This window comes from Callithrix jacchus, chromosome X (assembly GCF_049354715.1).
Source record: "Callithrix jacchus isolate 240 chromosome X, calJac240_pri, whole genome shotgun sequence".
In the NCBI taxonomy this organism is placed as follows: domain Eukaryota; kingdom Metazoa; phylum Chordata; class Mammalia; order Primates; family Cebidae; genus Callithrix; species Callithrix jacchus.
The window spans coordinates 150,812,264-150,839,038 of NC_133524.1; the positions used below are offsets into that span (position 1 = coordinate 150,812,264).

The 26,775-nt window shown below is 38.5% G+C and overlaps 1 protein-coding gene across 2 annotated transcripts in view; it reads left to right on the forward strand.

The window, feature by feature from the left end:
* BRCC3 (BRCA1/BRCA2-containing complex subunit 3) overlaps positions 1-26,775 on the forward strand; it is an 81,695-nt gene that overhangs the window by 7,273 nt on the left and 47,647 nt on the right. For both annotated transcript variants that reach the window (XM_078363720.1, XM_008990134.5), the window contains exons 6-7: positions 9,867-9,955; positions 11,291-11,346. In XM_078363720.1, the coding sequence (XP_078219846.1) occupies positions 9,867-9,955; positions 11,291-11,346 (145 nt within the window). The remainder of the gene's footprint in view (positions 1-9,866; positions 9,956-11,290; positions 11,347-26,775) is intronic.

Below are 26,775 nucleotides of genomic sequence, written 5' to 3' on the forward strand. Positions count from 1 at the left end.
TGCTGATTGCTGAATATCATTACTGTCCAGGACACTCCCTCTCTGCAGACTTTAAATTTGCAAAATTGATTTTTACAAATGGTGTTTACATATAGTCCATTGGGGGCTCTCAATATACACCTTTACCCTTCTAATCAGTGCAATGTAACTAAATTACTTTCTCTCTACCTTTACCCCTTTTTGAGAAGCATAGTTTTTTTTTTTTTGTCTGTATCTGCCTTTCCAGAAAGAAGGAGAATAACTTGGGGAGAGAGAACTAAAATTTGTGAGCACTTTAACTGTGTGCTAATGGTTTACAAATGTTTTCTTCTCTAATCCTTGTGGTAACCTGTGAGTTAGAGATTTTCTCCCATTGTACACAAGGGTAAACAGACTTAGGTGAATTAAGTAAGTGGCAGAGCTGAGGTTAGAACTGAGGTCTGACTCCCAAGTCTGCTCTTTCCACTGTGCTACTAGTCATATGGGTTTGGGTTGGTAGCAAGTTCTACTTGGGTGAGTGAGGATATTTCTCAGAATTTACTTGAGAAAGCTTTTATAAAATGTATCTGCCCCAAATTAATCTTTCTTGGATCCTAACTCAGACCTACTGTAACAACGTCTGGGAGTAGGTATTAGGTGGGGATAATGTTGAACACCTCCAGTTAAATACTGATTTAGAATAAGGGAGAGGACAAATCTACCTTCTCCCAGATTTGCCAAATGTTAAAATTTTGTAACATTTGCTGTATCATCCTCTTGCTGTGTGTACGTATGTCTGAGGATAACTTTTTCCTGATGTATTAGAGACTAAGTTGCAGACATTGTACCTTTTACCCGTACTCTTCAGTATGAATTTCCTAAACACGAAGAAATTCTCTTACATAACCACAGTATATTTATAAAAATTGGGAAATTAACATTCATATAATACTATTATTTAAATTGATAGCAAGTTCTATATTCATCTACACTGTGATACGAATGGCAAGTTCTATATTAAATTACAGACCTTATTCAGATTGTATAATTGGTTCACTAATGTCCCAGTAAAGGTTGTTTTTATAGCTATTAATCTATTCCTGTAAAGCCTTAATATCACTGAATAAATTCAGTGTCTGATTTGTTTTCCTGTCACTGTTGACACTGAAATCAGATTGGCCTCAAATTTTTCCCATCAGCCAGAAAGAACGAAGTACCAACCACTAATGAAGAAAAGTTTGACACATATATTCCTGAACAATTATCGTCATTATAGCAATAAGTTAGAATGGAAAATAAATACATAAAATCTGGTGGTAGAAAGAAATTCCCTATGAATTTAGGGGCAGAAAACCTTATAACTCACTGAAGCAGAGCGCTCAGAAAGTTTCAGACTTGAGAATAATTGAATTCTCTCAGGGCAGAAGACCTCAGCCATTAAAGAGAAACCTGGGTAGGAGTTCGTAATGCAGCAGAAACAGTAGTGGAAGAATTTTAATCTTTATAGCAGTTACAGAAGAAAGGGATATTGCAGAAAGTAACTGAAAAAATCAACTCTAAATTATGAAATGATTAAGGAGCCAAGTGCGAATAATTCAACACAAAATAGATTTGGAGTCTAGAGTATAGAGATCCTACCTGAACAAATATTAGAATATGCAATAAAAGCTATATGTGGAGAAAGTTTAGAGTTATCATAGCATGAAGGTTGGGAATACCAGCTTTGGATTTAGTTGAGGACCAGATCTGTGTCAGAATCTGGTTTCAGTCACTTACTAGGTGAGAAAATACTTTAACTTGTCTGTGCCTCTCCAGTTTCCTCTCTGTCAAAGAAGAACATATTCTCAGTCTCAGAGTTGTAAGGAGCAGTGTATGAAATCATGTATATGACACCTTGTCCCATACTTACCATGGTAGTTGTTGTTCACCTATAAAATGAACAACAAAAGAAAGACACAAAAGCATTTATTTGTAAAACTCTCAAGGACATGGAGACAGTATATTAAATATTTAAGTTGGGTGACAGAGTGAGATTCTATCTCAAAAAAAAAATTACAGTAATCAAATTATGGGTACAACTAAAGAAAAATAATTGTCCAGTTGAGCTGGCATTCACACTCATCTCCAAACAGCCTTTTAAGAACTAGGGCCCTATAAATGCATGTAATTATGATTTGCCAATTAAAAATAATGTTTAAGAAAGCAAATATATGGGAAAAAAAGAATTGAGTCTAACAGAGGCACTGTATTGCAAACCTCAGAGAAAAAGTGAGCAATGAATAACAACTGTAAATACCCTTAATAGGAAAAGAATCCCAAGCTGTAGTAAAGAATGACAAGTGAGAAAGAGTAAAATCTTTTTTTCTGTTAAAGAAAAGGTATAATTTTAGTTGGGGAGGGAGAGGGATGTGACCATTTCAATGCTTTTTATGATAAAGCAATTAGTGCAATTAGGTTAAGTTCCAGTGGGCTAGGTTAAGAATGGTTTAAACACATTTTAAAGGGATCATTCTATAAAATGATGCTTCAAGAAATTTACTGGATACCTATATGGAATAATAAGGTCATGGCTCCTGCTGTCCTAGACCTTAATGATTTTGTTGGGGAAACAACACAGTACTAAAGGGAAAACAAGTAACATGATAAAGAAGAAATGGGATGTAGTCTACATAAAACATTTGTATGGACAAATACAAAAATAAAAGCCAGCTGGGCATGGTGGCTCACACCTGTAATCCTAGCACTGGCAGGCTGAGGTGGGTGGGTTGCCTGAGCTCAGGAGTTTGAGATCAGCCTGGGCAACATGGTGAAACCCCGTCTTTACTAAGATACAAGAAATTAGCTGGGCGTAGTGGCACGTGCCTGTAGTCCCAGCTACTTGGGAGGCTGAGACAGGAGAGTTGCTTGAATCCAGGAGGCAGAGGTTGCAGTGAGCTGAGATCACACCATTGCATTCCAGCATGGACGACAGAGCAACACTCTGTCTCAATAAATAGATAGATAGATAGATAGGTCTTGGGATTAGGAAAAAACAATAGTAAGAGGTTATTAAAGGCAAGCTGCAAACCTAAAGACTTGAACAAAAACGAACAAGCTAGGTTAAGCTATATGTGGAAAATAAAGATAGCAGTCATCATTAGCTAAAGGGTGAGAGAAGATAGGTCATTCATTCTATAACAGAAGGCACAGTAACTAAGGAAACTAATGAGGCTGAATTATGTTCCCTACCATAGCAACATACATGTCCACAGGATAAAATTTTACATGTAAGGAATGGAAACTAGTTGAAATAGAAGAGCTTGATAACCCACTCTCAGAATTTATTCATTCCTTCAAAAGAATACGAAGTGAGTTGGCCTTGGGTCGAGGTTGGCAGTGGAGGGTGGAGAGAAGGGTGAACACAAAGACTTTAAAATTTCATCTTAAGAGAATTTTAGTCTTACAGAAAAATTTCAAGAATAGTATGAAGACCAGATGCAGCAATTGTTAACCTTTGGTCACACTTGCCTTATCATATTCTCTCTCCCTCCACAACATAAACACATGCACATGTGCACACATGCTATTTGAGAGTGAGTTGCAGACATGATGCTCCTTTACCTTTAAACACTTCATTGTGTATTTCTCAAGATCAAGGGTGTTTATTTACATAACTAGAGCGCATTTGTCAAAATAAGCACATTTAATAAGTTCAATAATATTGTGTAAACCACAAAACTTACTCACATTTTGCCAGTTAAATGTCCTCTTGACCAGTTCCTCAGACTTTTTTTCCTTTTTCATGACATAGACAGTTTGGGAGATGGAATATTGCTCCATTTGACTTTGCTGTTTGCTTATGACTAGATTCAGGTTATGCACTTTGGCATGTGGTGCTAGGCCCTTCTTAGTGTCTCCCATCAGGACATGTGTGGTTTCTCTGCCACATGCTAACATTTTCATGCCTCTGATGAGGCAGAATTAACAAATGTGAGTCAAATGGGAAGAGGTGATAACAAGCCTCTTCTCAGCATGTCCATTTGTTGAACAGATACTGAGGACTTGCCCATGCCAGTTTGTAATAATATCTGCAAAGCCAATTCCAACATTGGAAAGCTGTGCATGTTCCATGATATCTCTGATCAGTATGTTTCTACTTTCTGCAAAGGCAAACCCTTTCATTTTCAAACATCTGAATTCCCCATTTCTGCCTTCACATTCAGCGGATAACAGTGCTTCCCACTTTAATAGAGAAAACAGGAAACATTAGAAAGGAATTTCATCTATTTCTCTTTATTCACCTGCTTGTCACTGTGCCCCTCTTCCCCTTTTCCCTCCTCTGTTGTCTCTGCCTTCTATTTTCTCAAGAGCCTTACACTGTTTGTTTCCCCTCTTTTTTTTTTTCACATCTACATACTTTTCCACTATACTGGATTCTTCCCATCATTTATTATTTCTTTCAACAAATAAATTTGAGTGTCTACCATGTGTCAAAGTGTTGAAGATGAATGAGAGAAACAAGGTGCCTGCCTTCATGGAGCTTTCAAATGTGTTCACACTTCACATTGAGGAAAGCATGACCAAAACACTCTATTCTGGCTTCTAGCTTCATTGCTCTATTAAAGTGGACCTTGCTAGAGTCATCAGTGGTATCCATGTTGAAAATCTAGTGACCATTTTAAAACCCCATCTTATAAAACATTGACACTGTCAAGTATTCTCTACTTATTGAAATACTTCCCAGCTAATCATGAGGAGTGTGTGGCTCTTTTCAGAGCTGAAATACCCAGTCCAAAACCAGATAGCTAGTAAGTAGCAAAGCCAGTATCTGAATTGAGTTTCTATGAGTCTAGAGCCTAGGATTTCTACAGCATCTCACTTTGATTGAGCAAGTGGGAATCCTATTCATGGAACTAGGAAATGAAGCAGGAAACATAGGTTTGGTGATGGGGAAAGACATATAGTTCAGTTACATCATACACACACTTAACATATATGAATTTTACCTGTATTGTACACGTTTGCAAAAGAAAAGTGATATAAATAGTGCAGACTATTTCATAAATCTCATGAGACTTGGTACTACTTGTAGAAGTTATTCTATAATTTATTTACAGGTAAAATAAAGTGAATAAAAGGGATTTGAATAGTGCAGACTATTTCATAAATCTCACAATACTTGGTACTCTTTGTAGATGTTATTCTTCTACCATTTATTTACAAGTAAAATAAATTGAATTTTCACTTAATTTTACTTGTAAATAAATGTTGGCCAGGCATGGTGGCTCGTGCCTATAATCCCAGCACTTTGGGAGGCCGAGGCGGGTGGATCACGAGGTCAAGAGATCGAGACCATCCTGGTCAACAAGGCGAAACCCTGTCTCTACTAAGAATACAAAAATTAGCTGGGCATGGCGATGCGCGCCTGTAGTCCCAGCTACTTGGGAGGCTGAGGCAGGAGAATCGCCTGAACCCAGGAGGCGGAGGTTGCGGTGAGCCGAGATCGTGCCATTGCACTCCAGTCTGGGTAACAACAGTGAAACTCCATCTCTAAATAAATAAATAAATAAATAAATGTTTATCCAAGGAGACATGTAACTGTAGTTATGTTCCTCATTTTAAGATCTGCTCAATTCTTTTTTTCTAGTACAAAGGTGACTTTTGCTATCTTTGTTTAAAAAGTTTTTTTTAAGTGGGATACGCCAAGTGCAGTGGCTCATGCCTGTAACTGCAGCACTTTGGGAGGCTGAGGTGGGAGGATTGCTTCAGCCTGGGAGTTCAAGTCCAGCCCAGGCAAGATGGCAAGATTCTGTCTCTTAATTTTTTGTTTTCAAATTAGCCATGTGTGGTGATGCATGCATATAGTTCCAGCTACTCAGGAGGCCAAGGTGGGAGGAACCCTTGAGCTCAGCAGTTGGAGGTGGTAGTGAACTGTGATTGCAGCATGGTGCTCCAGCATGAGTCACAAAGACTTCATCTCTAAAAAATTTTTTAAAAGTAGGATATGGGAGATATAGTCAATTATTTTCAGATCTATAAAAACATTTCCAATGGGCTCCACATGTAATTTTGGAAAGATAGGCTGGATCCAGAGCAGGTCTGCCACTTTGCAAGGCACTACCCTTTACAGGAACATTTTCACCACGTAGCTACTAAAAGGAAATGAGAAGGCCTATTTCTGAAATGTTTCCATGTCCCCTAGGGTGAAAAACAGTTTCAGTTAATTCCTCCACTGACATTAAAAGAGAATGTCTATATTTCAGGGCAGAATAATAAAATGGATTTTTAATACTACATATGGCTGCTTCATCATATTTCTTAGGAGTGGTGCTATGTAATATCACTGTGCACAAAATCACAGACTCTTCAAGAAAACCAGTTGTTAAATACTTGTATAATTGCCCAAAAGGGGCCCAGTACATCCTGCAGCCTGCTTCATGCATGTGACATTTAGTCTAATAGCTTAACCAGCACTCTCCTCTACTTGCCATAGAGAAAAGCTGAAACCGCTGGTTTCCAGGTCAGTTTATGTGGTCCAATCCCTGACCTGCTTTCTTCCTGAGAGAGCCAACCAGAGGACTCCAGGGCCCTGCCAAGAGCATCTCTCTCCTGTACCAGGCCTGAGTTCAACAGAAATTAGATAAGCAACCTCCAAGTTTTGTCCCTGGGTCTAAAGTCACATCCTGAAGAGTTTCGTTACACCGGTAATGAAACCCATACGTGGTTTCCTATTGCTTTCCCTTCTTAATTTTCAGTGAGGATAATGTCACCAGAAGGTTCCATCTCCCTTTCTCAGTAACAAGGAGAAGTGAAACAGGCAATGGGATCTCAGGCAAGGTCCAGGCTTGAGCCTTGGGGTGGTTTACAGAATTTCTGTCTAGACCACGGAGATCTTTACCAATTTTCTGGCTAGATCTATGGCTGCCTGGTTCCCCCAGGACTGCTCTACTATTTCAGCTACTTGAATGACACTGAGGAACTGTTCTTTGGTGATTTCATGACATTCTTTCCCTTTAAGGGTTCTGGCAAAATGTCCGAAGCGCTCTCCATATGAGTCTTGGTGGCAGGCCAGTCTGGTTCTGGGAGCAGAGGATGTACCCTGCCTGGTAATGCCCAAGGGATTCTGATTATCCATCTGCAAAACACCTTGGGAACTTGTGCTGGCTGACGTCCAAGCTAATCTGGAGTGGCTTTCTCCAGCAACATGTAGGCTTTGTACACGTTGTGCAGGCAGTCTTGTAGACAACCCGACCTGCGCGCCCTACCTCCGTCTCTCCCGTCCCTCCTTTCCCTGCCTTCCTTGCCCAGGCTGGAGTGCAATGGTGCGATCTCGGCTCACTGCAACCTCTGTCTCCCGGGCTCAAGCGATTTTCCTGCCTCCGCGTCCCAAGTAGCTGGCACTACAGACGCCCGCCACCACGTACGGCTATTTTTTTTTTTTTGTATTTTAGTAGAGATGGGGTTTCACCATGTTAGTCAGGCTGGTCTCGATTTCCCGACCTCAGGTGCTGCCTACCTTGCCGTCCCAAAGTGCTGGGATTACAGGCGTGAGCCACCACCCCTGCCCGCAGTCTTTCTTTAGGAAACCGGGAGACGCCCCTGCGCACAGCGCCATCTGGTGGATCCTTGTGTAAGAACTGGATTAAAGCGCTTGTAAAATCCAGAGTAAAGGCCTTCCCAATCTCTCTGCTTTCTCAAAGCAGGACTGGGCAGTCGCCTATTCAAACCAGGCAGCTTCTTGCAAAGCACCCCCATCCCTGTTCTCGAGTCACCTTAGTCTTGGCCAAATACTAGGCTCCGAAGGCTCACTCCACTTTATACAGCCGGTCCTCAACAACATATAGCAAGCAGCAGCTGTTCTCATCCATTATATCCCAAAGATGGCCAGGCTAATGCTCCGATGTCATTAAAGCATCTCATACCTCTGTTGGAGGCTTCTGAAATAAGTCTGGCTATTCTGGGGGCACCAGCGGCCTTTTCACTCAGAGACCAAGAAAGGCTGAGAGCTGTCCAGCAGAGGTAGATAGCGTTATGTCTGGCTGGGAAGCAGAATACCTGAGAGAATGAGCGGAGGCTGAGGGCGCAAGGGTGACTGGTGCAGGGTCCGAGGCTGCAGAGATGAGGTTAAGCGTCCGTAGGATGACAGCTGCTCGCAGGCAGCAGTGGCTGCAGTGGGTCCCTCTGAGCTCTGGTGGTCTCCCAAGGCGTAGCCAATACTCAGAGGTGGTACATTCATTAGTACGAGGTGCCGGAATGATACCACCTGCAGAAGCTTCGCCGGCAAGAAGAGTACCCCTTCCCACAGACATGAGGGTCTCCCTGGTCGGGGGTGACCGAGGTCAGTCTGAGCCTCTACGGGCCCAACGTCAGGGACTCTTGGTAGCCAGTGGATGGGCAGGGCTGGCTCGCTTTTGCAGGTATCAGGGTAAAGGTACTGAGCTCACGTGAAACATATTCTTAATAGCATTGTTCTAATACAACCAAGTTGAAATGTGAGGTAGATAATATGATTCTGACATTCGGAGTAGAAGTCTGGGACTAGAGTTTGTTGCACAGGGGTTGGGAGTGGCTAGTGTAGATTTGAAGCCACAAAACTAGATGAAATTCCCCAGGGAGTGAGGGTAGACAGATAAAAAGACTGAACACTGAGCCTGGGCCATGCCAGTATTTGGAGAGAGGGAAGATGGGAGGCATCCAGCAAAGGAGACAGGAGGCAAAGTGAAAACAGTGTTCCAAGGGGTCAGCTGAGACCAGGTAAATTGAAGACCAAGAATAAATCACTGGTGACCTTGACAAAAAGCACTTTGGGTGACATGATGGGGATAGTAGCTGTTTTCAGTGGTTGCAGATAAAATGGAATGGAAGTAATGCTTATGAAGTGCCTTTTATGTGTGTTAAAAAGTTTGCAATTTTAAAATTACAAAAACCCTATGAGAGAAAGGATGATGTTTGTCCTCATTTAACTGACGAGGAAATAGGCTTAACAGTACCAAGAATTTTACCAAGGTCTTATAGCAGTACAGAGACCATTTTTATAGTGCTCTATATTTTTAGCAATATTTTCAGCCAATATTTCCTTCATACCCATTGCCGGGTACTGTTTGGTCTCAGTCTTTATTTAGAAAGATGTTGGGGAGAAGTCAGAATCCACTTGAAAAAGGTATACATGCACAGAATGTTGACTAAGTGAATGTAAGCCATTGCACCAAACTGTAATTTGCAGTGTTTCATTGTGACACCTGAGCTTCTGTATCCTTTATAAACAATGATCTGAAGACTAAATTTAGTCTCTGTTTAGTTTTCGGCATTTAATATTTTAATCCTTTCTAATGTTGTTATTTGGTGTCTGTTTATGATCTCTTTTCAAAAGTTCAAGCAGAATCCTATGGATAAAAAAAAATCAAGTAACAACATAGGATGGTTTCTACTCTCTGGAATGTTGAATTTATATCACAATCACTTCTATACAATGGCTTCCTGTAAGATTTTCCTCCATAATAATTTCACACTTCTGTTCTTTAGTAGCAACCCTAATAAATATATTCACTTTCCTAGAAGCTGTCCATCAAAAGACTTTTTCTAGGAAATATTTTTTTTCTCCTTCCAAAGCTTTTCTTTGAGTCTCCATGGAGGATATTACCAAGTTCTGGGGTAACTGAAATTTTCAATTTCTCTTTCTATACCACATTTCATAGCAGAGGTACTCTTGGGCTAGGCAGGCTAGAGTTATTAATAAGTTTTACTATTTAATGGCAGACTTTTCATAGTATTATCCTAACCTAGCAAAACATTTATACTTTGACATTGTCGTTAGGATATATTTCTGTTTTGCCTAGGGAGATTGTATGTCACTGTTATCTTTAAATCTTCAAGTCTATAAGATATAGTCCATTGACAGAAGATTTTTAAAAATTTTCATTTATTTTCAGATGTTCGCACACAAGCCATGTACCAGATGATGGATCAAGGCTTTGTAGGACTTATTTTTTCCTGTTTTATAGAAGATAAAAATACAAAGGTATTTTGTTTGTGTGTGTATGTGTGCTCTGTGTGTTTGTGTGTACACACAGAGTAGAGAAAAATCTCTTTGCAATTTTAATAGGATGGCCAGGAAAGGTTTCAATGAAAAGGGTCATTGAGTCAGGACCTGAAGAAGGTGAGGGAACAAGTCTTATGGATTTCTTGGGGAAATAGCCAGTGCAAAGACCCTAAGGTGAGTGTGGCATGTTGAGGGAACATCAGGGAAGTTGGTGTGGCTGCAGCAGAGTGAGGAAGACCATGACCATACATCCCAGTTTGACTCTGTCAATCCCAGTTTTGCCCTCTTGGAGGTGTCCCAGTTTGAATGATAACTCATTTAGTTGTCCTAAACAAGGTCCAGATCTCGTCAGACCTTGGCTTTGACTCTGACTTGGGGTCACTGGAGGATGAGTTTGTGTTTTAATGGGATCTCTGGCTTCTGTTTGGACTGAACAGTAGGCAGAGGGTGGGGGTGGAATCCATGGCATCAGTGAAACCTGTTAGGAAGATACTGCTGTAATCTAGACAAGAGATGATGGAGGTGTGGTCATGGTGGTAAGAGTGAAGATAATGAGAAGTGGTTGGATGCTGTATATAGTTTGATGGCTAGTGATAGTAACAACTACCATTTATCACCTACTGTATGGCATGTAGTTATTAGGTGCTTTACATAAATATGCTGTAACCCTGACAAAAGTGCAGGATTATTATTCCCATTTTATGGATGAACAAACTGAAGCTGAGAGAGGTTAAGCAGTTTGATCAGTGGCCAGTCTTGCCATTCTCTATTTGAATTTTATGTTCATGTCAAGAAGTTATGATGTCTGTCAGTTCAAACAAAAGTTGCTACTTAACATTGTAGGTATGATTTCTGCCAACAATACCAGCAGTGTCTTATTTAGTGCACTAGCTATATTCTTAGAATCTGTGTTATAATGAACATTTTCCATAAAATCACTTTTCCAGAAACATTAAGGTTCAGTACCTTGAGCTTTATACATCATTTGAAATGCTTTCAACTTTGTCATCATACATTTATTTATTTATTGTCACCATAAGTAGTTGTTGAATACGTTTGTCAGCTTTCAGGATAGCAGTTTGAATGTTCAGGTTCTTGGGATCCTGGTTCTTGTGTTGGTTACACGAGCAGATGTTTGGTTGCGACCATCTTATGTTGACCGAGTGAATGATCCTTTTTGTAGATTTTGATTTATGGCAAAGTACATCTTTGGAATCTCTTTTAACCTTCTGCTTCTACAGGGACCTTTGGGGTCTTTCTCAGTATTAATTTTTCTTTGTGTGACATTTCTTTCTTTATTTTTTCCTTTGATAGACTGGCCGGGTACTCTACACTTGCTTCCAATCCATACAGGCCCAAAAGAGTTCAGAGTAAGTATAAGAGAGACTTATTCCAATCCAGGGAATTTATTGTTTTGTTTCATTTTATTTCTTTCACTGGTAAGACACTAAGAACTGTATATTGCTATTTATACTGATTTGCAGCTCTATGATGAGTTAGAATCTCTTTAGCAGGTTGGATGTGGGCTAGCTAGGAAGCTAGGGTCATATGAGCAGTCTCTTCACTGTAATTACATCACCACAGTCCTGCTTGACATTTAGCAGGTTGGATATGGGTGAATCATAAAACAAAGACTGAACATGCAGAGTATTAGATGTGTATAGATTCTTGTCTTTGCTGTGTCATAAATTTGATTTCAGAATTAGAGTATCTCATTTAAATGTTTATATAGATCCATTTCCTTATTGAAATTCAATTGGATCTAAATTAGCAAATCTTTTTTTTTTTTTGAGACAGAGTCTCACTCTGTCACCCAGCCTGCAGTGCAGTGGTGTGATCTCGGCTCAGTATAACCTCTACCTCCTGGGTTCAAGCAGTTCCCCTGCCTCAGCCTCCTGAGTAGCTGAAACTGCAGGCACATGCCACTATGCATGGCTAATTTTTGTATTTTTAGTAGAGACAGGGTTTTGCGACGTTGGCCAGGCTAGTCAAGAACTCCTGACCTCAGGTGATCCACCCACTTCGGCCTCCCAAAGTACTGGGCTTACAGGTTGAGTACCTACTATGTGCCAATCCTCATGGTAGGCACTGAGGATGCAGAGATGAAAGCCACATTCATTCATTGTCTAATTGAGATATAAAAGCAAATACTGTATTACCTTTTCTCTTGTAATACTTATAAATTTATTATTATAGTACTTATCAATTTATTATTATAGTATTGTTTGAAATATCAAACAATTGGGAAAAAACAGATGCTCATCGGCACAGAATTGATTAAATAAATTATAATACATTCGTATAATGGCATAAAATGCAGCCATTAAAAAAAAGCTGTGAGGAAGCTTGGTAGTAATACACAAATATCTCCAAGATATTTTGTTAAGTGGAAAATGCAGAACAGTTTGTATAGTGTGCTATCATTTGTGTAAAGATGTGGAAGAGAAATAGATATACACACCTGCACATTTGCTTGTAAATGCACACAAATATCTGGAAGGAAACACATCAGCCACCTCAGCAGAGAGGATGTGAGTGTGGGAGAGTAGAGAATGTGGAGACATTCCTGTTGTTTTTCATACAACTAATACATGCATATGCATACAAATATGGAATGTACAGAAGATCTTAGAATAAATAGTTTCACCCCTCAAATGGGACCACTTCTTTCTCCTAATTTTCCTTTTAGTTCTTTTGTTTACTTTGATATCTCTAAATAATATACTTATGCTATTCTTTCTTGATTTACCAATTTTGGATATTTTCTATTCTTATTCTATTTTTTGTTCTTCTGTTGGTTACTTTTCTAATCTTAAAGTTTGCCCCTTTCTTTATTCTATTAACAGTTGACAGTAGACAATATCTTTTGGGGCTCCCTGCTATTACTTGTAGTTTTACCCTAAGCATTTATATTTTCACAGTTGTAAGCATCTATGTTCTGTGTTGTAATCATAAGTGCATTTTCTGTGCTTTGTCTATGGTTGATTCTAAGAGTAGAAAATAAAGTGTTAATATTGTTATTGTTATGTAAATATTCCCTGTACAACTAAGCAGTGTAGTGTACTATTATTCCACTTCCTTTCTTATATACTTTTTCATTTTTACATGGGGTTTTGAGTGGCTTTTTCCCCTTAGTTTTCTGCCTTTATCGTCTCTCAGACCTCTACATCTTCAGAAGTAATATAAAAATATTTAGAATCCTTGCTTTTCCTAGGATTGCTCCCTTGAAACCCACTGTCCTCTTACCCTAACCTGATATATTCTGAAGGCCTACTGCACAGCTGACATCCTGGGATTTTCCTTCATTATTCTCCTGGGTTGAATCCATTGTGGTCTGGATTTCATGTTATTTTTCTTGGTTCACTGTGTGATTTTGCTGGAAAAGACTCCCTAGTAACTTCCTAAGAATGGTGTGTATTTGAGTTCAACTTTCTGAGTTCTGCTTGTCTGAAATGTTTTTATTCTTAATTTATAACCTAACTAGATAAAGAATTCAAAGTGGAAATTTCCCCCTCATAACTCTGAAGGCATTGTTTCATTGTTTTTAAACATCCAGTGTTACTGATAAGTTTTTTTTTTTTTTTGCCAGTCCAATTCTTCCTTTGTAGGGCATTTTTTCCCCTCTCTCTCTGACAGCTTTTAGGTGTTTCTCTTTATTCTTGATGTGAAATTTTCTATGATATAATTAGAATATAGATATTTTATTCAAATAAATAAGTACTGTTTATTTATTCAAAGTACTACAGTACACTTTCAGTCAGACAGTACTTATCTTTCAGCTCTCGGCAATTCTCTATTATTTTGTTTGTTTGTTTTGTATCCCCAGATAAAACAATCCACAACCTACCCAGTTCCTGGACAGAGGAAATCTTACTTGTAACTCAGTCCAGTTCCATAATTTAAAGTTTCTTTAAGTTTATATTGGTCATTGGGGAATGACCTCTCATTCCTTCAATTACTTCCCTTACTGCCCATGTTCACTCTAAGACGGCATCAGATGACTTAAATAAACCTACACTGTAGGGAAAGGAGGGTTTCTGGCCTCATGCTGGTTATGGTAATCAGTGTGGGAGTCCTTGTTCTCATCGTCAGTGTTCTCCTTAATATATCCAATATAACCCTGTCTCATGGACTTGAAGCTTCCTCTCTTATAGCTCTCTCCTTCCTTTTCCTCCTAAGTTAGTAGGACAGAGATATCATATCCTTTTCCCTATTCTTTGGTAATTCCTCCCTGTTTTTTCCCTTTCTCTTTCTAGAACTCCTATCAGTCACAAGTTAAAGGTCCTAAATTGACCTTAATGACTCTTTTTACTTGTATTTTCTGTCTCTTATTTTATTCTAGTTTTGGATTTAAAAAATTTTATCTTCTAACTTTTATTTTGGCCATTTTATATTTTTAAATTTCAAGAGTTTTTTTCTACATTGGGTATTACTTCAATTTCACAGCATCCTTTCTTATTTTATTGATATGATATTGAAATGTTAGATTTTCTTTTGCTTTTTACAGTTATCCATTTCCTCTGATAATTTTTTTTCTGTTTCATTTTTATAATCTTTCTTGTCTACCCCTTTTTAAGAATAAGGCAACAAAAAGTGAAGTGGTAGCTCAGTATTTGTGGCCATGGCTTGTTAACACGAGGCTTCACTTTAGGATGAATAGGTTGGGAGCCAGCCGTTTTGTTCAGGTATCACGCAGTGCTAGACCTGACATATCTTGCTCTGGGATACCAGTCTTAACAATTGCTGTCATACTTCCTCCCAAACAGTTCATCATTATTATTGTTTTCATTGTTAACTATTTATTAGAAGAACTCTTGATGTTGCTGTTACTGCAAATAATGATAATGATGACGATTATTCTGATATAAGAATGAAAGCTTGGTTATTGAACATTTGGTGTATCCACAGGCCAAATCATGGAGGAACACAAGAGAGTAGTAGCTAGAGCCTCATGTTTCTGGTAGGAGAAACAAGAGGGATCCAAGAAATCACATAAAGGCAGGAACATGATAAAGCAATTTTATAAAGTTGTTTACAAATTTCTTGGCTAATACTTGAGTGATGTTTGCATGGATCTGATCCTAATTAGCATAATTGAGAACAGAATTAACCAATAGACCACTACATAGATCCTATACTGACCACTAGGTGGTGCACATGCAGGTAATATCCAAAGAACACTACAAAGGCTCTGAAAAATTAGAACCGCTACCTACAGAAGGCTGTGGAAAATTGAACCTGAACCTAACTAGATGGATTGTGTGCTAAAACAAAAATAACAGCATTCTCCATAGAATGTAAACATAACCCAATGTCTCAACATAATGTTCCAAATACTGAGAATACAATTCAGAATTATGTGGTATGTGAAGAACTGAGAAAATTCCAACTTGCATAGTAAAGGACATTAGCAGATGCTAACACTGAGCTAACACCCATGTAGGAATCGTAGGAATCGATAAAGACTTTAAAGCAAATACAGGTTGAGTATCCTTTATTGAAATACTTTCAGGTTTTATATTTTTGAACATTTTAGAATATTTGCATTTCCTTTGAGTGTCATGTTGATACTGAGAAAGTTTCAGATTATGGACCAGTTTGGATTTTGGATGTTCAGATTAGAGATGCTTAAACTATTATAAAAGTGTTTTAAAAAATAATTGCAGGCTGGGCGCGGTGGCTCATGCCTGTAATCCCAGCACTTTGGGAGGCCGAGGCGGGTGGATCACGAGGTCAAGAGATCGAGACCCTCCTGGTCAACATGGTGAAACCCTGCCTCTACTAAAAATACAAAAAAAAAAAAAAAATTAGCTGGGCACGGTGGCGAGTGCCTGTAATCCCAGCTACTCAGGAGGCTGAGGCAGGAGAATTGCCTGAACCCAGGAGGCGGAGGTTGCCGTGAGCCAAGATCGCACCATTGCACTCCAGCCTGGGTAACAAGAGTGAAACTCCGTCTCAAAAAAAAAATTGCAAATATTCTTTTACAACATTTTAATTTTTAATTTTTGTGGGTACATGCATAGGTGGTATATATTTATGGGGTGCATGTGATGTTCTGATATAGGCATGCAATGTGAAATAATCACATCACGGAGAATGGGGTATCCATCTGCTCAAGCATTTATCCTTTGCGTTACAGCAATACATTTACACTCTTTAAGTTGCTGTAAAATGTACAATTATTGACTATAGTTGCTGTGTTGTACAATCAAATAATACATTTTATTTATTCTTTCTAATGATTTATTTTAGTACCTATTAACCATCCCCACCTTTCTCTGGTCCCCCACTACCCTTCCCAGTCTCTGGTAACTATCCTTCTATTTCCATGAATTCAATTGTTTTGATTTTTATATCCCACAAATAAGTGAGAACATGTTATGTTTCTCTTTCTGTGCCATACATTTAACTTATTTCACTTAATAAAGTGATCTCAAGTTCCATCCACATTGTTGCAAATGACAGGATCTCATTCTTTTTTGTGGCAGAATAGTACTCTATTTTGTATATGTACCACATTTGCTTTATCCATTTGTCTATTGATGGATACTTAGGTAGCTAACAACATTTGGCTATTGTGAACAGTGCTACAGTGAACATGGAAGTACAGATATCTCTTCGATATACTGATTTCATTTCTTTTGAGTATATACTCAGCAGTGGGATTGCTAGATCATATGGTAGTTCTATTTTTAGTTTGTGGAGGAATCTCCAAAGTGTTCTCCATAGTGGCTGTCCTAATTTACATTCCCACCAATAGTGTACAAGGGTTCCCTTTTCTCCATATCCTCACCAGCATTTGTTATTCCCTGTCTTTTGGATATCAAGCATTTTAACTGGGGTGAGATGGTATCTCAGAGTAGTTTTGATTTGCATTTCTCTGATGATCAGTGATATTGAGCACTTTTTTATATACCTGTTTGTCATCTGTATATCTTTTGAGAAATGTCTATTCAAATCTTTTGCCCCTTTTTGGATTGGATTATTAGATAATTTCCTGTAGAGTTGTTTGAGCTTCTTATATATTCTGACTAATCCTTGTCAGATGGGTAGTTCAACTGCAAACACTCTTAAAACAAATGTTTAAATAGAAACTCAGCAAATAAATGCAATAATAAAAAACCAAATGCAAATTTTAGAACTGAAAGGCCGAGTGCAGTGGGTCATGCCTGTAATCTCAGCACTTTGGGAGGCCCAGGTGTGTGGATCACTTGAGGTCAGGAGTTCGAGACCAGCCTGGCCAACATAGTGAAACCCTGTCTTTACTAAAAATACAAAAATTAGCCAGGTGTCCTGTCAGATGCCTGTAATCCCAGCTACTCAGGAGGCTGAGGCAGGAGAACTGGTTGAACCTGGGAGGTGGAGGTTGCAGTGAGTCAAGATCACACCATTGCGCTCCAGCCTGGGCAACAAGAACGAAACTCTGTTTCAAAAAAAAATTCAAAATTTCAAAAAAAAAATTTAGAATTGAAAAATACAATCACTAAAACATACAACTTACTGGATGGTCTAGATAGTAGACTAGAGATGACAGAAGAAAGAGTCAGTAAACTTTAATGATAGATCAATGCAAATTAACCAATCTGAACAAGAGACCAAAAAACTAGGTTGATTAATAAAGCGAAGAGAGAAAGTAACATCAGCAATAGCAGAGTAGGAAACTTCAAAAGCCAGGTTCTCCATAGTAGTGAATAATCTGGCAAAAATGATCAGAATCAACTTTATTGGAACTTTAGAAACTAATCAAAACTTTGTATCCACAGGAAAATGTTTAATTAAGGGAAAAAACACCAGAATCTTGGTGTTTAAAGAAATCTCTATTGAATTACCAGACAGCCACTAAGCTAACAGGACAAAGACCTCAGTGACCACATATGACAAAGAATACAGAATATAATAATTAGTTCAGAAGACTCACTGAACACATAAAATCAAATACAATAAGTGGCAACAACAAACCCCGAAGAGAAGGTAGAATCTGATTTCCAGTTTTTAACAAAAAAAATTAAGAGGCATTCATAGCAACAAATTATGACCTATACACAAGAAAAAGAAATTAGTAGAGATGCTTCCTCAGAGAGAGCCAAGGAGGATGGTACAGTAGGACTGTCTACTGATTGCCAATTTCAACAAGTATGCATGCATGAAAATACCTTGATAAGAGCTAAAGAAAGCAGATAAGAGATCACAGCACCTGGTTATAGCATCATAATAAGAGAAAATGCATTGAGTAGGGTAGGAAGGACAGTTTTACATTACCCGTGTCACTCCCTTCCAAACCCCAGGCAGTACAATGCAGAGTTACTGTCTGCTTGGGAGCAAGAGAGGGAAATGATCACCAAACAATGCCTGTAGCTGTATAAAACTGGAAATCAATAATGGTGGAACTTCAGAAAATTCACAAATACATGAAAATTGAATAATATGTTCCTGAACCATAAATGGGTCAATAAAGAAATTAAAATAGAAATGAAAAAATTTCTTGAGACAAATTAAAATGGAAACACAATATGCCAAAACCTGTGGATACAGCAAAGCAATTCTGAGAGGGAACTTTGTAGCAATAAATATCTACATCAAAAAAGAAAAAAGATCTCAAACAACCTAATGTTGTATCTCAAGGAACTAGTAACACAAGAACAAACTAAGCCCAAAATTAGTAGAAGAAAGGAAGTAATAAAGAACAGAGAAGAAATAAAATAAATATTAGATAAACAATACAAATGATCAATGAAACAAAGATTGTGTTTTGGGTGTTTTGTTTTTTGAGACAGGGTCTTGCTCTGTTGCCAAGTCTTCATTGCAGTGGCATAATCATGGTTCATTGTTGCCTCAATCTCCCAGGCTCAAGTGATCCTCCCACCTCAGCTTCTGGAGTGGCTGGGACTCCAGGCATATGCTACTATGCCTAGCTAATTTTTTTAAAAATTATTTTTTTGTAGAGATACAGACAGGGTCTCACTATGTTGTCCAGGCTAGTCTTGAACTCCTGGACTCAAACAGTCCTCCTGCCTTGGCCTCCTGAAGTCCTGGGATTACAGGTGTGAGCCACTGTGCTCAGCCAAGTGTCAGTTTTTGAAAAGAGAAACAAAATTGACAAACATGTAGCTAATCTGAGGAAAAAGAGAGAAGACATAAAGAAAATCAGAGATGAAAAAGGAGATATTATAACTAATATGACCGAAATACAAATTATCGCCAGAGATCACTGACATATGAACAGTTATATGCCAACAAATTGGATATCAGGGAAGAAATGAGAACTTCCTGAACACCTGCAACCTGCCAATATTGAATTATGAAGAAACAAAATCTGAACAGACCAATAACTGGTAAGGAGATTGAATCAATAATCAAAAGTTTCTTATCAAAGAAAAGCCTAGGTACTGATGGTCTCAATGCTAAATTCTACCAAACATTTAAAGAACTAATATATCAGTTCTTTTCAAAATCTTCCAAAAAGCTGAAGAGCAGAGAACACTACTAAACTCATTTTAAGATGCCAGCATTACCTTGATACCAAAACAACAACAAAAATCTACAGGCTGATATCCCTGATAAACATAGATGCAAAAATCCTCAACAGAATACTAGCAAACCTAATGCATGTTAAAGAGATTATTCACCATGATCAAGTGGGATGCATTCCAGGGATGCAAGATTGGTTAAAAATATGCAAATCAATAAATGTGATCTATTACTAACAGACTGAAGGACAAAAATTATATGATCATTTAAATAGATGCCAGAAAAAGCATTTGAGAAACATCACTTCATGATAAAAACTGTCAACAAATTAGGTACAGAAGGAATGTACCTCAACACAATACAGGCCATTTACGACAAACCCACAGCTAACATCATACTGAACAAGGAAAATTTGGAAGCCTTTCCTCTAACATATGGAAAAATACATGGATGCCCACTCCTAACACTTGTATTCAACATAGTACTGGAAGTCTTAGAGCAATTAGGCAAGAGAAAGAAAGAAAAGGTGTCCAAATTGGAAAGGAGGAAGTCAAATTGTCCCTGTCTGCTGATGACATGATCTTATATGTAGAAAACTCTAAGGACCCCTCTAGAAAACTATTAGAACTAATAAACTAATTCAGTAAAGTTGCAGGTTACAAAATCAACATAGATAAATCGGTAGCAGTTCTATACATTAACAGCAAAGTAGCTGAAAACAAAATCAAGAAAGCAGTCCCATGTAGCTACAAAAATAATAAAATAAAATATATGAGAATAAATTTAACCAAGAAGGTAAAAGATCTCTACACTTAAAACTATAAAACAAGGCCAGGCATGGTGGCCCATACCCATAATCCCAGCACTTTGGGAGGCTGAGGTAGGCAGATCCCTGAGCTCAGGAGTTTGAGACCAGCCTGGGCAACACAGTGAGACCCCGTCTCTACAAAAAGTACAAAAATTAGCCAGGTGTGGTGGCATGTTCCTGTAGTCCCACATACTTAGGAGGCTGAGGTGAGAGGATCACTTGAACCCAGGAGGTTGAGACTGCAGTGGGCTGTGATTGGATAACAGGTAATCACACTGCAGCCTGGGTGACAGAGTGAGACCTTGTCTCTTAAAAAAAAATTACAACAAAAACTAAAACATTGATGAAAGCAATTGAAGAAGACACAAATAAATAGATATCCTGTGTTCATTGATTGGAAAAATTAATATTGTTAAAATGTCCATACTACCAAAGTGATCCAGACATTCAGTGCAATCACTATCAAAATGCCAATCATACTGTTCACAGAAATATAAAAAAAATTCTAAAATACATATGGAACTACAAAAGAGTTTGAATAGCCAAAGCAGTCTTCAGCAAAAATAACAAAGATGGAAGCACCACACCACCTGATTTCAAAATATGCTACAAAGCTATGGTAACCCAAAGAGCATGGTACTGATGTAAAAATGAAAACGTAGACCAGTGGAGTAGAATAAAGAACCCAGAAATAAACGCATTTACAGCCAAGTGATTTTTGACAAAGGTGCCAGAAACATATCATGGGAAAAGAACTGTCTCTTCAATAAATATTGTTGGGAAAACGGAATATCCACATGCAAAAGAATGAAATTAGATTCTTGGTATTTTTACCATATAAAAAATTAAAACGGATTTCAGAGTTAAAGGTAAGACCACAAACTATGAAATTACTGGAAGAAAACATAGGGGAAAACTCCATCACACTGGTCTGTACTATGATTTTTTTTAGTATGGCCTCAAAAGCACAGGCAACAAAAACAAAAGTAGACAAGTGGCATATCAATCAAAAAAGCTTCTGCACAGCCAAGCAAAAAATCTAACAGAGTGAAGACACAACCTACAAAATGGAAGAAAATATTTGCCAACTACATCTAGTAAAGGGTTAATATCCAAAATATCTAAGGAACTCAATAGCAAGAAAATAAATATCTGATTTTAAAAATTGGCAAGACTCGAGTAGACATTTCTTAAAAAAAAAATAGAAAGTCGTATAAATTGCCAATAGGTATATGGAGAAAAATGCTCAACACATCACTAATCATCAGGGAAAGAGCCATCAGATACATATATACAGCAAAGACAAATAACATAAAGAATAGAAAAACAATACAGATCATCAAGGAAACCAAAATAACTTCTTGAAATATCAACAAAATGAATATTTATTTAGCTAGGCTGACAATGGAAAATGAGAAACGACCCAAATAGCTAAAATCTGAAATAAATGTAGTCACATTACCACCAAACTTATGGGATGAAAAAGGATTATAAAACTATGAACAGTTGTACACCAACAACTCAGATAATTTGAATGGAGAAGACAAATTCCTAGAAACACCCAAATGACCAAAAATTTCTTAGAAAGAAATAGAAAACTTGAACATATCTATAAAAATAAACAGATTGAGTAAGTAATCAAAAAGTCCCCCAAAAGAAAAGTCCAAGAATAGATTAGCTACACTGGGTATTTGTACCATACACTTAAAGAAAATGTAACACCAATCCTCAAACTTTCAAAAAATAGAAGAGAAGGGGGTACTTCTTATTTATTCTAAGAGACTAAAATTACTCTGAAAGCAAAGTTAGACAAAGACATTGAAAAAAAAAGCCACCAATTCTTTATGAATGCAGATGAAAATCTTGAACAAAATACTATTAGTAGCAAACAGAACCCCAAAACGTATTAAAAGAATTATTCACCACGGCCAAGCAGGATCTATCCCATGCATGCAAGCATGGTTTAACATAAGAAATCAATTTATATAATATACCACATTAATAGAATGAAGGGCAAAAAAACCACATGATCATTTCACTTGATGCAGAAAAACTATCTGACAAAATCCAATAAGCTTTCATGATATGAATGTTCTCAACATTTATGGGCATTTATGCAAAATGCACAGTTAACATTACACTCTGTGGTGAAATCCAAAAGCTTTCCCCCTAAGTACTGCAAGAAGACATGGATGCATGCTTTTGCCACTGCTATTCAACATTATAGTGGTAGTTCTAACCAGAACTGTTGGACCAAAAAAAAAAAAAAAAGCATCCAAGTTGGAAAGAAAGAAGTAAAACTATCTGTATTTGCAGATAATATGATTATATGTGTGTGTGTGTGTGTGTGTGTGCATGTGTGTGTGTATCCCTAAGAACTTTTATATATTTTTTATAGATATATATATAAATACTGCAGTTTTGAGATTCCACAAAAATTCATTATGTTTCTATACACCAGCAGTAAACAATCCAGAAAGGAAATTAAAAAACAATTCCATGCTTTGGGAGGCTGGGGCAGGTGGATCACCCGAGGTCAGGAATTCAAGACCAGCCTGGTCAACATGGTGAAACCTTGTCTCTACTAAAAATTCAAAAATTAGCTGGGTGTGGTGGTGCATGCCTGTAATCCCAGCTATTGAGGAGGCTGAGGCAGGAGAATTGCTTGAACCTGGGAGGTGGAGGTTGTAGTGAGCAGAGATTGTGCCACTGCACTCTAGCCTGGGTGACAAAGCAAGATTCCATTTCAAAAAAAAAAAAATAAGAAAACAATTCCATTTACAGTAGCATCCAAAATAATAAAATACCTAGAAAAAAATTAACCAAATAGAGGAGAGAGAGACTTGTACAATTAAAACTAGAAAACTGCTGAAAGAAATTAAAGAACACCTAATAAATCAAAAGACATCCTGTGTTCATGGATTAGGAAGACTTATTGTGAAGATGACAGTATTCTCCAAAGAAATCTAGAAACTTGTAAAACTTATTAAAACTCCCAATGTATTTTTCTTTTCAGAAATGGAAAACACAACCCTAAAATTTGTAGATTTGCAAGGGATGCTGAATAGCCAAAACAAAGAAAAAGCAAAGTTGGAGAAATCACACCTCCAGATTTCAAAACCTACTACAAAGACCCAGTAATCAAAATAGCATGGAACTGGCACAAATTAGATATAAGGAATTTATTAGTCCATTCTCACACTGCTGATGAAGGCATACCGGAGACTGGGTAATCTATAAAGGAAAGAGGTTTAAGTGGCTCACAGGTCAACATGGCTAGGGAGAGCTCATAAAACTTACAATCATGGTAGAAAGGGAAGCAAAGATGTCCTTCTTCACCTGGCAGCAGGAGAGAGAAGTGCAGAGCAAAGGAGAGGGAAAAGCCCCTTATAAAATCATTAGCTCTTGTGAGAACTCACTCATTAGTATGAGAACAGCATGGAGGAAACTGTCCCCATGATTCAGTTACCTCCCACTGGGTCCCTCCCATGACACGTGGGGATTATGGGAACTACAATTCAAGATGAGATTTGGTTCAGGACACAGTCAAACCATATCAGTCTATCTTGTGCCCTCTCAAATCTCATGTCCTCACATTTCAAAACACAATCATGTCTTCCCAACAGTCCCCCAAAGTCTTAACTAATTCCAACATTAACTCAAAAGTCCAAGTACAAAGTCTCATCTGAGACAAGGCAAGTCCCTTCCACCTATGAGGCTATAAAATCAAAAGCATGTTAGTTATTATACTTACTAGATACAGTGGAGATACAGGCATTGGGTAAATACACCTGTTCCAAATGGGAGAAATTGGCTAAAACAAAGGGAACTACAAAGGGGCTACAGGTTCTACATAAGTCTGAAATGCAATATGGCAGTCATTAAATGTTAAAGCTCTGAAATAATCTCCTTTTACGCAATGTCTCACATCCATCCATGCTGATTAATTCCCATGGCCTTGGACAGCTGTGCCCCTGTGGCTTTGCAGGGCACAGCTCCCCTGCTGGCTGCTTTCATGGGCTGGTGTTAGTGTCTGTGGGTTTTCCAGGCATATGGTGCAAGCTGTCAGTGGATCTACCACCTAGGATCTGGAGGACTGTGGTCCTGTTCTCACAGCTCCACTAGGTAGTGTCCCAGTGGGTATTCTGTGTGGGGCACCCAACTCCATATTTCACTTTCACACTGCCCTAGCAGAGGTTCTCCATGAGGGCTCTGCCCCTGTAGCAAACTCTTACCTGGACATTCAGGCATTTCTATACATCCTCTGAAATCTAGGCAGAGGTTCATAAACCTTGATTCTTAACTTCTGTGCACCCACAAGCTCAACACAACATGTAAGCCACAAAGGCTTGGGGCTTGCACCCTCTGAAGCACCAGCCTGAGCTGTACGTTGGCCCCTTTTAGCTGTGGCTGGAGCAGCTGGAATGCAGGGCACCAAGTCACAGGCTGTACACAATAAGGGGGTCCTGGGTCTGGCCCTGGAAACCATTTTTCCTTCCTAGGCCTCTACACCTGTGATGGGAGGGGCTGCCAGGAAGGTCTCTGACATGTCCTGGAAACATTTATCCCATTGTCTTGCAATTAACATTTGGCTCCTCAGTACTTAAGCAAATTTCTGCAGCTGACATGAATTTGTCACCAGAAAATACATTTTTCTTTTCTACTGCATCGTCAGACTGCACATTTTCCAAACTTTTATGTCCTGCTCCCTCTTGAACACTTTGACACTTAGAAATTTCTTCTACCAGATACCATAAATCATTTCTCTCAAGTTCAAAGTTTCACAGATCTCTAGGATAGGGGCAAAATGCTGCCAGTGTCTTTGCATAGCAAGAGTCACCTTTGCTCCAGTTCCCAATGAGTTCCTTATCTCCATCTGAGACCACCTCAGCCTGGACTTTATTGTCCATATCACTATCAGCATTTCATCAAAGCCATTCAACAAGTCTCTAGGAAGTTCCAGTCTTTCCCACATCTTTCTGTCTCTGAGCCCTCCAAGTCTCTAGGAAGCTCCAAACTTTCCCACATTTTCCTGTCTTCTTCTGAGCTCTCAAAACTGTTCCATCCTCTGCTTGTTACCCAGTTCCAAAGTTGTTTCCACATTTTGGGTATCCTTGTAGCGGTGCCCCACTCCTGGTACCAGTTTACTGTATTAGTCTGTTCTCACACTGCTAATAAAGACATATATGAGACTGGGTAATTTATAAAGGAAAGAGGTTTAATCGACTCACAGTTCAGCATGGCTGGGGAGATCTCATGAAACTTACAATCATGGTGGGAGGGGAAGCAAGCACATCCTTGGCATCGCAGCAGAAGAGAGCAGTGCAGAGTGAAGGTGGGGAAAGCCCCTTATAATACCATCAGCTCTCATGAGAACTCACTAACTACCATGAAAACAGCATGCAGAGAACTGCCCCCATGATTCAGTTACCTCCCACTGGGTCCCTCCCATGACATGGGGATTATGGGAACTACAAGATGAGATTTCAGTAGGGACACAGCCAAACCATATCAAGAAACAATGGAATAGATAATGGTGTCCATAAGTAAACCCATATATCCATTACCAATTGATTTTCAATAAGGATGGAAATGTCCTTGAATGAGCAAAGAATAGTCTGTTCAGTAAGTTGATCTCTGACAACTGGATGTTCAAATACAAAAGTGTGAAGTTTGACCCCTACCTCCAACTACGTATAAGAATTAATTTAAAGCCAGGTGCAGGGGCTCACGCCTGTAATCCCAGCACTTTGGGAGGCCGAGGTGGGTGGATCACGAGGTCAAGAGATCGAGACCATCCAGGTCAGCATGGTGAAACCCCGTGTCTACTAAAAATACAAAAAATTAGCTGGGCATGGTGGTGCGTGCCTGTAGTCCCAGCTACTTGGGAGCCTGAGGCAGGAGAATTGCCTGAAACCCAGGAGGCAGAGGTTGCGGTGAGCCGAGATCATGCCATTGCACTCCAGCCTGGGTAACAAGAGCAAAACTCCGTCTCAAAAAAAAAAAAAAAAAAAAAAAAAGAATTAAATCAGCAACCTAAATGTAAGAGCTAAAACCACTAAACACTTAGGAAAAAACATGGTGTCAATCTTCATGACCACTGGACTTGGCAATAGTTTCTTAGATATGACATAAAAAGCATGAATAATGATAGAAAAAATAGATGAATTGGACTTTATAAGCAGTTAAAACTTATGTGCATCAAAAGACTTCAAGAAAGTAAAAAACAACCTATAAAATAGAAAATGTTTGCAAATTATATCTGACATGGATTTAGTATCCAAACAATACAATAAACTCTGACAACAAAAAGATGAACAACTCAAGTAAAAAATGGACAAAGGACTTGAACAGACATTTCCTCAAAGAAGATAAATGACCAACAAGCAGCTGCTTACTGTTCTTTGTCATTTAGAAAGTGCAAGTCAAAATTATGAGATTCCACTTCATACCTTTTAGGTTGACCATAATTTTAAAAATTGAAAATAAGCATTTGCAAAGATGTAAAGAAATTAAAACATGG